We start from the raw sequence: 12619 nt of genomic DNA, 5'->3' as shown, positions 1-12619 counted from the left end.
TTATCAGCAACCCAGAAACCAGTCCCCAAAAAATTCTCGTTATCCTTTTTCCATTTGGATTTGGGATTTCATAATTCATGAGTAATAAAACATCAAGTATTACCAGGGGTAAGCATGGTTTTCCAAAACCCCGTAAAACCGACAGAACCAAACCAACCAAACACTCAGTATGACTAAAGATAACCAATGACCTATTGGTCTAATGGTACCTGGCTCTCTTGATTCTCTTTACAGGATGAGGGTTTAGAATCTTGTCAAAGATAAGATGTGTGTGCAAGTTTGTTTAATTATCAAAAAAAGTATGACTAAAGAGAGAAATTTACCTATGAACAATATAGTTACTACTCCAGTACCTTATGAGTTATGGGGGACTAATTTTGCATTTTAATAATATTTTATTTTTTTAATAATTTTGCATTTTAATTATTTAACATACACTAATCGAGAATCAGCAAAACTAAAATTACATACATTAATCAGGACCTGCTATACAACAGCCAAAACATAGCCACTTCACCTTTGCTCCAGCATATCCTTCAGCAATTTCTCTGTTCTTTCTTCATATTTAGCTTTTAAACCCACTTTAGTCCTCCCGTCAATCTATGGGTTTGCCTTTGCAGCTCCTTCACCAAAACGGCTTGTCTTGGCATCCTGGGCAGAAAGGACCAATGAAACCATGCCGAGCAAAGGATACATAAGTGAGAGAGTGACATACTAAAAAAATCTTTACACAATTTTAAATATCATTTTCTGAAGAAAATGGAGGTGAAAAGTGAATCGCATGTACTGTACTTCCATCCTAAAGTGTACTTAAAAGAGAATTCAAAGAGTAATCAAATTGCAACTACTTCTGCAAATCACATTTTGCACTTCTGCAAGAACACTATGTCAAATCCTACCAAGGAGATTTGTAAGCTTCCAGCCATAGTTGTATGGCCTTGCAGGATATATCGGCTATCCCTTTATTGCCTGCCAGGAAATATTTCAAGGAAAATATTTTCCTGAATTTCCAGCATTTTTTTGGCCTCAAGAAATTTCCAGAAAAATGGTTATTCTGTATTTGTTTGCATTTCAGGAACAGATTTTATGTTGTGTTTGTCTGGGATAAATGAATTTGGAAGGAATGGAATGAAATTCGAACTATGCAATGGGCAATTGTTTATAAATTTCATTCATTACCCGATTCCATTCCTTTTCCACTATATTAGATAATAGAGATCACATCCTTAATTTGAGAAAGAATGCTCCATCCCTTCCTATACTCAATTTCTTCTCAAATTTCACCACAATCATTTTGCACTCACTCAATTATTTTACAAAACTTCCCTCCTACCTATTTTCATTTATTTTAAGCCATTTTATTCCATTCTATTCCATTTTCCCCAACCAAACACAGCATTAGAGTAATTGTTTGTGTTAAAGGGAAAAAAAATTCTGCAAGAGGAATAATTTCTTAAGACAGGTAATCGATTTCTGAAAAATAATCTCCCCCATTAGAAAATAATTTAGTCTAGTATAGATAGATAGATAGATATGCTACAATTTCTACTTACAGGGTCCAAAGCCCATAATGCTATTTACAAATAGATTCTTCAGGCCTGATGCTTTAATCTGATTTCAAAAAAAACAACCTATTATTTAATCTTGTAACTCCTTGCTCCGCATCAGTATGCTATCAAATGTTCATCTTCTCTAACACATCTTCAATCTCAAGTTGCACATCTTAATTCTCTTTAGATTTAAACTTATAGATTAAAGTTTAAACAGATAAAGGGATGATCAACATACTGATTCATTGAAAAGCTTGTCCAATACGACATGATTAATTTTCGATTCAAGTGTCTGCAGACATGTGTAGACCGGAAAAAAAAACATTAGTTGACATTAAATATTTAAGGAAAATGATCTAACATATGTAACATGTAAAGATACGCATCCTTGAATCATGTTCAGATAATAGTGTAACAAGGTTTACAAAATATGAGTAGTTTAAAAAAGACTTCCCGCTTACAACAAGACCAACAAATGGGAGAGGTGTAATATTCACTTAACCCTTGAAGCATTTCCATAACAAGTTAACATACAACAATTGAATTTGAACTTCTAAAGTTGACCATAATATGTAAAACTTTGATTTCAAAAATTGCTCTAAAGAATTATTCCAAACGTTAAATATATTTAATTATTTATGTGTTTGTTAATTATTTCAATTTTCGAAAATGAGTATAAATGTTATTTTATTAGTTGGACATCTCTACATTACTAGCATTGCATAAAAAATCTTTATTAAGGGTCACAAGTTAGATTTTGGAGAGGGAATATTTAAATAGTGCTCCATGAGATTCTTGGTGGCTCTTTCAGTCGCTAAGTTATATCTTACTCCCTCCTTTCCGCCTATTTGTCTACATTTGGGTTGGGCACGGAAGTTACGAAAATTGTATAAAGTGGTGAGAAAGAGGAGGAAAAGTGGGTAAAATAAGAAGATCAATCAAATATTTAATTGATAGATTTATAAAGATGGAGCAAAGTAGGGTGTGAGTTAATTTTTATATTATAGAAGTTTACTCCTTTTAGAAAGTTTTGAAATGTAAAGAATTGAGTTGGACATTCTAAAAAGAAAAGTTTAAAAAAATTAGTTGGGACAGAGGGAGCATAATTTATTAAAAAATGACAAAATGTACATTCTTTCTCTCTCCACTTTCTTCTGTACATTATATATTCAAAGGGATTTTATTAATAAAAAAACTAAATAAAGAAGGGACATAAATAAGATTGTTGGAGATGAATTCACATTAAATGACTAGAAGTTAATTTTTTATATTATGTTTCGAGAGTTGACTAATAGATCTTCGAGATGCTCTACATGTCAAGAATGAGCAAGTTCCTGACTGGTTTAACAGCTATTTTTGGTATTTTCTATTAGTTATGCAATGAAACAGGTTGAATAGAGAAGATAGAGGCAGATTCAGAGAGATTAAGAGAGAAATCAAGTACAAATGAGAGAGATCAGAAATAGAAGAGGGCGATAGAAACCCTATAGAGAGAGGAGAATAACAGAACAGAGAGAAAAAGAGTTGGTGGAAAGATTCCATTTTCAAATCATAAAGCATAATCTGAAAGTACATGAATCAACAAGTATTTATAGACCATGAACTCTGCAACTGACTTCAGAATAAAGACTCTATTACCCTTGCTAATACCGTTAGACAATACTACTATTTAGCTGTTTTCTAACACTATGTATGTGTTTTCCATTCACACAATAATTACTCAGAAGATCATATCTTCTCGAGAAAAATTTAAAGGTACTACTTTACAAGCATGCATCAAATACAAACCTTTTTCGCTAGCATTTGGCGCGTAGCTTCTATAACAATTCGAGGGATTACTGGATTTCTAACCACTTCTGCTCGTTTTTGTCGTCTCCCCTGCAGATGGAGATTCAAAGATAGGAAGGACTAAAAATGACAAGTTGATTTAGCTAACCAAACTAAATTAATCTAGATTTTTATTTTTCTAACTTATGCTCACATAAAAACTCTAACTTCAGAAAGCTTTGTTAAAAAGATGACATGCAAGTAGCATTATCTAACCGATGTTGGATGTTAGTATGTTACAGTATCTCTAAGAACGGAACTAGGAGCATCTCCAACCCTCCAAAACCCTTAGCTAAAATTCAATAGTTCATACCATAAACAAAAATTATAGATATTATGTAAAATTTTGTTCACTCCAACCACACATTAGACATTACCCTTGTCTAAATATATAGCCAACCTACTAATGTTAGCTATATTTCGCCAACCTCTAGAGAGCTATAGCAAGATTTCACATCATTTGTTACCATATTAAAACAATATATTCTATTTATAACAACTTGAAATAATAATAACATACTATTTTTAAAATATAGTCGGTACTATCATGCAATGTCTTACAAGTTCAGCAAATTTTACACAATGTCTTACATGTCCAGTTTAGCCAACCATTTTTAGCCAACACCATTGGAGATGCTCTAAACTCACTACTGATAGGAAAAACAATAATGCAAAATCTCGCTATAAAGATGCATAGATACTCCGCCCGAGGACTTAACATTGGCCAGATTCTTGTGCAATAACCCAAAATTAAAGTGACTTGCAAAACCTTTACTGAATATGCTAGTTCCTAGTGACACTTGCTCTTGGTGTAACATGTTGGACATTCTTGCAGCAAATTTCAGGCCAAAAACTAGAGTTAGGTTATGCTAACATTCGCATTTAGTAAATATCGAACCAAGTTAAGCAGATTGTACCTCAATATATTCTCTATTCAGTTCTTCCCAGATGATCTTTTTGTAGTGCTGCTCCTTTTTACTGTGAATGTAGCTATCAATCTGGACAGGTTCCAAGCAACAATTCAATATATTAATAAGTAGAGGTTACTTCTCTTTACTGCAGATAGTCCCAGTGAAATTGGTTAGTAAAATATTTCTGTAATCATCGAAAGTGCATTAATCTCCTTATGTTACTTAATTATTCATACCCCGCTAGATATATTTTCATAATACTAGCCATCCCTGTTGATTCACGGATTTTCTTTGGTTGTTATCTTAATATTACTTGACTTTTTATTTATTATTTAAGTTCTTTATACATAATACTAAATCACTTAAGTTATGCTTTGATGTTTCTAACATATATTTCAGACTCTAGTTAAAGCATAAGTATTATACTATTATGTTGTTCATTTTTTTATAATAATCAAATAAATCATAAAGTGACATGTCCCAAATAATTTTTAGTGAAGGACCCAAAATCAAATGTTTATATCAAAAGTCACTGATATAATGCTTGTGGCCTTTTTCCGATCAAATGTGCATATTGGAGATGCATGGGGCATATTCACATACAAAGGCCTTAATACAAGATAGTTACATGTCGATTTAGAATTTTAATTAATTTACTATAAAGTAAATTTGTCACCTCTATTTCTAATTTATTTAACTAATTATGAATTATAATGATAAAAATGAAAAATAATTACTCTTTACCCATCTTGACCAGTGTTCCATTCTTTGTATGGTTCTTACAAACTTCCAAATTCTTCTACCCCGCCCTAGACCTACCATGAATGATAATCAACCAGAGAATACAGAGAATACTACTCCCTCCGTCCCTATTTATCTGTCCACTTTGGAAGTAAAAATTTGTCCCTATTTATCTGTCCCATAGTTACACGGAAACGGGTACGCTGCCGCGTATCCCGAATCAGTTCGTTCGACCCGGAACACGGGTCGTTTTCGACCGGTTCGGTGTGGGATCGCGCTCCGGTTCGTGTGTCCGGCGACCCATATTAAATCCGTCAACCTCGTTTTTTCAACAAAGAAGCGCGAGAAGAGGAAAGGTACAGTGAAGCAAAGAAGATGAAGAGAAGAAAGAGAGATTGCAGAGAGAGAGAAGGAAAGGAGAAGAAGATGATGTGCACGCAAAAAGATAAAGACAGCTGTAAATATAATAATTATGTAAACGTATACAGTGGTGTTTGTACATGACTGTTGCTTTGACTATAATTAATGAGTAGATTAATCGTTTACTTTCAGTATTCTATTTACTTTTATTTTTTTTATTTTCTTAATTCAATAAAGTTAAATCTGTATATGAATATTTATATTTTTTTATAAGAAAAAACTGAAAAGTATCTACCATTTTAAATTGTGAAACATATATTTCCTACTTTATAATTTGCTTGTCTTTACAACATAAAGAACATTATCGAAAATTAATTAAATTTAAAAATGTATTTATACTTGCTTGAATCACAGGGGTATAAAATTATTATAAATATATGTTTCGTACCCCAACGTTCCCTCGTACCCGAGCGTTCCCTCGTACCGGGTTCATTACATATAGCCTTCCGCGTATCCGTTTTCGTACCCCGTTTCGAATCGAATCCCGTCCCATGTAACTATGATCTGTCCATTTATACTTTCAAAACTAATTTAATGATAGTTTTTCAAATATATCTTCATAATTTCAATTTTCAAGGCTTGACTTATTAAAAACTTGGTTGAATTCATGTTTTCAAGACATAAAGTAGGGGTATTCCACCATTTTCAAAATATTAATTAGAGGCATTTAATGAAAAAGTTTATACAATCAATTATTCCTTGGTATGTGTTTTTTTCTCCAAAATGGACAGATAAAAAGGGACGGAGGGAGTAATTTAAAGACTTCGGTACATACCTCAAGATCATCAATATCAGAAAAAGTGTCTGATTCACCACTCATTATATTAGACCCGTGCGAGTCATCATAATCACTGTAATCGCTGGCCATATGCTTGGTTGTATCTCCTGTAATTTTATTTTATTATTCTTTTAAAACATCTCAAGTGGCAACCATAACAGTGCAGATATACAATAGAACCACATAAAAAGTATATTAAGTGCCTAAAATAAAAATAATTCAGATTACCATTCTTGTCGTCCTCTCTCAAATGCATGTTGTCATCTCTGTCGGTTCCGGGTATTCCCAATTTTCTCTTGCACTATTAAATTTAAAACATGACAAACGAAATCAAAAAAGATAAATAATTATGTTCCTCATACCTCATATCCCACACCATCTCTAATCAAATCATAAGAAAATTTAGCATTATTGAATAGCTAACTTTTTGTTCCTCGCCTTGAACCAAATCTTGGGAAAAAACATGAAATCACTTCAGGTATGAAAGCAGGCACATTGTCTAAAGTCTTTCAAGATATACCAATGCACTTGCACTTGAAGTAGATTAAAAAAGCGAATTAATATTATCTTTTACTGGTTCAACAGTAATAAATCGATTTCATGAAAAAGTTATTAAGGAAAAAAAACTTTTCTTTCAGGTTTAAACCTAGACCACAATAAAAGGCCTTGTATATATAGACAGATTTTATTAGCATGGCAAAGAAAAAACTCCCTCATCAATCAATTATGTTTCCGTTCTTTCTGTGCACACAATACAAATATATGTTTATAGGTCATCCCTGATCAGACTGTCTCTAGGTCTAAGTATCTTGCTACATTAAGACTGATGCAAAACAAGTACTAAAAAAAAAGAAAAAGGATAGATAATTGTGGACTAACCACAGAAAGCCTACACCCTAAGGTGATCCAACAGCAGAAGAATCACTACCCCTAGGACTTTCTCAACCGCAAAAGAGAAGAATTTGCGTGGATCGCCACCCATATCAAGAGAGAGAACAATCTCAATTCATTACTCAATTAAAGTCATGTAATAATGACATATGACATCTTATAATATATGAGTAAATACCTAAACTTAGCTACCAAGTAAAATCTTATTAATAATAAAATCAATGGGTCTAAGACTACTTCGTTCTTATTGGACTTCATTAAAAATTGATATAACATAAGATTCAGCTCTGAATTCGACAAATAGTATCAGTGTACGAGTTCCATATTACAATGGAAGGAAATATTTGTGCATATTTCTAAATTCCGTGGTCGGTCAGAACAACAATGGACCTTGCAATTCACCAAACTCAATGGGAGGAAAGAGTTTTTTTAAATAAATTCATAATTTAAGGTAATTGCATGTGGTTGACAAATGACAAGTGTTTGATCAATGATACTAGATGGTTCTCACAAACACAAAAAAGTAAATATTTGTAAACTAAAGTATGCCAATCAATTCACACAGATTTAAAAAAAATATCGACAATGAGCAAACCTGTTGATCTGCATTATCGAAAGATATTACTTCCTCCGACCAGTTGCACTCACCAACAACCTTCCCACAGAAAGAGCAACATCTGACAAATCAAGAATTAGCTGTGCCATCATTAATGCCTTACAAAAAAAAAACTCGAATCACAAATACAACAAGACAATGCACAGCATCAAAACACAAAACATTAGTGTGAAACTAAAAGAGGGCTTACAATTTGGCATCATCAGTTACGTGGGGTCTGAGAGATATCGCACAATTACTGCACCAGACGCCATTCGACCTGAATCAAATAACATAAAGTGACTCAACTACTCAATATCAAGAAACCCAAATTCGTGACAAACATCACTCTGATCAAGATTATATCAAAACCCCAGTGAGATACATATAAGCACAACAATCCGTGCAAAGGGTTTGCAATATTTAGTTGTAATGAAGCAATTATGGTAAAAATAAATAAATAAATAAAATAAACCAGACAACGGAAAAGCAAAGTGTGTAAAATTACCCCATTTGGAGTCGAGAGGGGAAGGGGGGTTGTCGAACAAAAGTGCTCCGAGACTAATATGGAAGTTTGAGAACTGGGGTTTGGGACTTGGGGGCTTTAGAGAATCATGATTATGAAATTTATTTTTATATTGAAACATGTTGGTTTTCAAACTTTGGACGGAACAATTATTCTGATCTGCCCTGCAAAATATAATTTTATAATTTTTAATTTTAAACAAAAATATAATCTCTAATTTTTTTAAAAATAAAATAAATTATAAAAATATATTTTATAAAAATCTTAAAATATATATAAAAATTATAAATAAATTAAAAGGAGAGGAGTATTAAATAACTCGGTATATACATACACAAATATATCAAAAAAACACATTATTTGGGTAGATAAAATAAGATTAGAGTGTGAAGAATAGAATAAAGTATGGGCACCCGATGGCTGTGGAGGAGTTAAGTAATACATAGTTTTTGGGTCGATTATATTAAAATTTTAACATGTGTACGCTTTTTTATCGCTGGGATATTCTCCAACAACCTGGGATATTCCCATACAACGCTCAAGATCAACAAATAACGAGAAATTGTCAAGAACACAAAAAAATGGTATTGGTATTACTGAACTCATTATCTCAGTGAATAGTGTAGTTACTGCTGACTATTTCTTGCAGGTTTACCCGTTACTGTACTTATTGTTCTTTTACAAAGACAAACGATAGAATATAGATCATCATTTGCATTGCCTCTTCCTAATATTATCAGCTGATACCAATTTTTTAAGCAGTGTTTTTAATCTCCTGCCGCCTGTTCCGGGCCGTAGAATACCAAATTTCTCACTCTGCAGGCCTTCACACACATGGTTGGTGTCATCTCTTTCGCACCATCCTCCATAAGTGAATTTTCCGCGGTGTCTTTTGAGAAGATCACTATCAATCTTGTCAAGAACACGGTTACGTTGCTTGAACTTCCTAGCAAATGGTCGGTTACTTAAGACCATTCTTCTGTAATCTTTGACTCCGAGAGACCTAGGGTGTTGCTTGGGAGGTGTATCCCATGAAATGTAGTGGAGGTCGTGGTTAATTGTTGTGTTCTTGTAGTCCTGTGAGTTGCATATGAGAGTTTGAAAGTAACCTTCAGGAGAGGAGACAAAGTTTGTGTAGTACAGCAGGAGGGTTCTTGGCAGGTTATCCCAGCCGACTATGCAGTACTCTGCAAACGACCTTGATAAAATTGTCCAAGCTGAACCTGCATTTTACGGTGCAATTAGAATTTGTGATAGAAGATGAATCCTCTTATCACGCATTGTGAACATGAATATATCCGAGGCAGTAATCAAGAAAATCTTCATATCGGTACTCAGCAAAAAAAAAAAAAACTTTATATTGGAAAGAACATATCTTCTCAGCACACTTCCAAGATTCTACCAGTACTGATCAAACTAATTGTTGGGGAGAGTTTTAGACAGACAGCCTACGTAGATTTATGTTTCTGCTTGGTGATGTTCTACAAAATACTGAGTGCTCTTTGAACGTTATTAATTCGTAGCATCGCGTTATAACTTGCAAGATAGCAGAACTGCTACAATTACCTTGAAAAAGTCGGCATCTAGTGTGCAATATAGTAGCACTAAACAATGTACATGGCATCTACTTTGGAAACTTTCAGCTTCCCATCACAATCGCATAGCCCTACCTACATGTTACTCTAATTGTATGTGCCACTAACTTCCTGACTCTCATGTCTCAGATGATTTGTTTTCTTCCTTTTTTCTTTCTATCAATTCCTGTAGTTCAATTACCGGAAGATAATGTATGCAAAATGATATGAGATAGAAGAACATGAGTTTACACTATTATCATATAGTAAAAAATATACTCATCGCTGTATTTTGACAGTGGATCAGATTACCAAGGAAAAAGAGAAACTTGAAAATTTACAGGGGATTCTTAAGCACAGGCTAGCCTAAAATAATAATTTAGCAACTACATATTACATGCCTTAGTTTACGCGAAAACATAGAACTTTGTGCTGTCTTCTGTCCTCAAACAATGTTTTTGAAACTGTGGATAGGATAAACATTGTAGATCTAGATGATTAACTTTATCATAGTTCATCATGAGTTGACTTTAATTAATCTTGTCACCAAGCAGCATCTGTATTGCTTGCAGAAGTTTTACTCAACCATAATTATTCCTTGAATTTATTCTTTCAAGGAAAATGCTAAAATTCATTTTGGCTCCCACATGGTCAGGCAGACTAGAGTACAGAGCACTTACAGAAATGATACATTCACTTTTCTTTATTAAGATACAGATAAAGAAAAAGTTAACCCTAGTGATAATTACATTTGACAAACACATTTACAGCATATATCCTAGTAAATTAGCATCACAATCAACTTTTTAACAAGGTACCAATATTTTACTTTACTGGTTTTGTTTCTCTTTATCATCAAAGTTAATGGTCTACAGATGCTACATACTTCTAGAAAGACACATTGGCAAATTAACATGATCAAATCACCAAAAGAGACCAAGAAGAAGATAAACCTGTATAGAGTTTGAAAGCTGTTGGAAGACTTCTTTGCTTAATTACCCACCAGATATCTGATTTGTTAGAACTATGCAGACCTGGATCTATTATAATTGGTTTTCCTCTCTTATTCCTGCAAAATCAAAAATCAAGCCTCAGTTGATTAAAATTAATGTCACAAATTAATTACTCATTCATTTACTTGTTTTAAAGAATTAACGTATATCTACATTGCTTACATCTTCCAGCCCAGACGACTGCTGTGCTGTATAAAGTTAAGATCTTTTGGCAAATCAGAGAAGGCATGGATTAGATCTGCAGTCATTGAAAATTTCAATGAAGTCAACTCACAAAAATGAAAAACATTAAAAAAAACTCGAGGCAAGATAATACATATAGAATGCTATATACAAAAAATGCCATAGAAACAAGTACTCACCATACCATCTTGAGTAACCAATGGATAATCAGAAGCACTGAGATTAATGAACCAATCCCAATCTGCAGATCTCAGAAGCATAGACATTGCATGAAGAGTAGTAGCCAGCATTGTGGGGCCTCTGTAAGTCACTAAATTTGGCTTCCCAACAATCCAAACATTACCCACTTGGTCAAAAACAGGATGCTCAGAAACAAAATCTACAATCTCCAGTTGCTCAGCTTCACTGGCCTCAGAGTCCAAATGAATCAAATAAAAGTTACCAGGATGATACAAAGCAAGAAGGGTTCTTTTGAGCTTCAAGGTGTCACCTTTTGATGCAGATATCAAGTAAGCAAATGTGACAGGATAAGATGAGTTGCTAGACTTTGGAATGAGAAAAGATTTGGGTGGCTTGAATCTTGTGGTATTGTTGAATGCTGTGAGTTGGGTTGGTATATAAAGAAGGAAGAATATGAGTGAAGTTATCAAGAAGGAGATAATGTAAAGTTTAACTCCCATAGCTTGAAGATTTGGACATGGAAGAAGAGAGGTGTGGATTGAAGGAGAAGGGGTGATCAGTAAGATAGAAAATTAATGGAAGGTAGAGTAAAGATTAAATCTTTGGGTGCTTTTCTTGGAAGAGAAGGTCCCCCATGTGTCCCTATATAAGTTTGGTGCTAGAAGCTTGTTGAGTTTCTTACATCCAGCCACATCTTTGTCACTTAACTACTTGATTAACAAATTTCAAACTTCTTTTCTTTTTTTAACTTTCTTGTGATTGAACTTTGAGATAGTTGGATGGAGATCATTTTATCATTGTTTACTTGAAAATAGACCCACAAATTGAATTTGATTTGAATATCAATATGTGGAGTTTGATATGGAGACAAATATTCACTTGGTAATAATTAATAATACTGTACCAATTTGCCAATTTTAGGCAGAAAAAAATTTACCCATAGGTACAAAATACTGAAGAATGCCATTTCATGAAGCTTTGTATTTTATTTAGAAAAAAAAACTTTTTCCCCCTTTAAAATCTGTGTAGAGGCAATAAATTGTAACAAGAACAGGCACACGGTGACACAGTCATCCATTTTAACTATACAGTCTGAATAAAAACTGTCCACAAATCACAGTAGTGCGGCTGCAGCGGTTGTTAGTCTCAACTTGATATTCACAAGGTGAGGCTACTCATGTGAGAGTCTTGCAAACCAAGTGTAAAAGGGTGGATGACAATTTAAGTTATATTTTCTTAACCACCAGCATAGTCACTGGAAACAAATTTACCTTAAACCACATGAACTGGAAATAAAATGCATCAAGTCAGCTATAGATATAGTTCTATTGACTCTGGTGAGTTGAGTCCTTATGATACAAAAGAATTTAGTAATACAACTCTGAAGAAACAGTTGAGGGTTGGCTGAAATCATATAATGTACCAAACTA

At 33.5% G+C, this 12619-nt stretch overlaps 2 protein-coding genes across 3 annotated transcripts; both read right to left on the bottom strand.

The window, feature by feature from the left end:
- Positions 1-361: 361 nt before the first annotated feature.
- On the bottom strand, positions 362-8351 carry LOC108225050 (uncharacterized). 2 transcript variants are annotated; one of them, XM_017399853.2, is made up of 9 exons: positions 8222-8351; positions 7925-7993; positions 7714-7795; positions 6456-6528; positions 6225-6334; positions 4295-4375; positions 3339-3428; positions 1789-1842; positions 362-651 (listed from the first exon to the last, which is right to left on the bottom strand). In XM_017399853.2, the coding sequence occupies exons 1-9, from the start codon at positions 8224-8226 to the stop codon at positions 601-603; spliced, it is 615 nt and encodes a 204-aa protein (XP_017255342.1). In that variant the 5' UTR covers positions 8227-8351; the 3' UTR covers positions 362-600. The 2 variants fall into 2 exon arrangements, with proteins under 2 accessions (XP_017255342.1, XP_017255344.1); XM_017399855.2 differs by lacking the exon at positions 1789-1842.
- A 450-nt stretch (positions 8352-8801) lies between these two features.
- On the bottom strand, positions 8802-11831 carry LOC108224241 (beta-glucuronosyltransferase GlcAT14A). Its single transcript, XM_017398757.2, has 4 exons — positions 11194-11831; positions 10989-11064; positions 10767-10882; positions 8802-9462 (listed from the first exon to the last, which is right to left on the bottom strand). The coding sequence occupies exons 1-4, from the start codon at positions 11687-11689 to the stop codon at positions 8948-8950; spliced, it is 1203 nt and encodes a 400-aa protein (XP_017254246.1). The 5' UTR covers positions 11690-11831; the 3' UTR covers positions 8802-8947.
- Positions 11832-12619: the final 788 nt, after the last annotated feature.

The sequence above is a fragment of the Daucus carota genome, chromosome 6 (genome assembly GCF_001625215.2).
Source record: "Daucus carota subsp. sativus chromosome 6, DH1 v3.0, whole genome shotgun sequence".
Taxonomy (NCBI): Eukaryota; Viridiplantae; Streptophyta; class Magnoliopsida; order Apiales; family Apiaceae; genus Daucus; species Daucus carota.
This window is presented reverse-complemented; position numbering and strand designations above follow the sequence as displayed.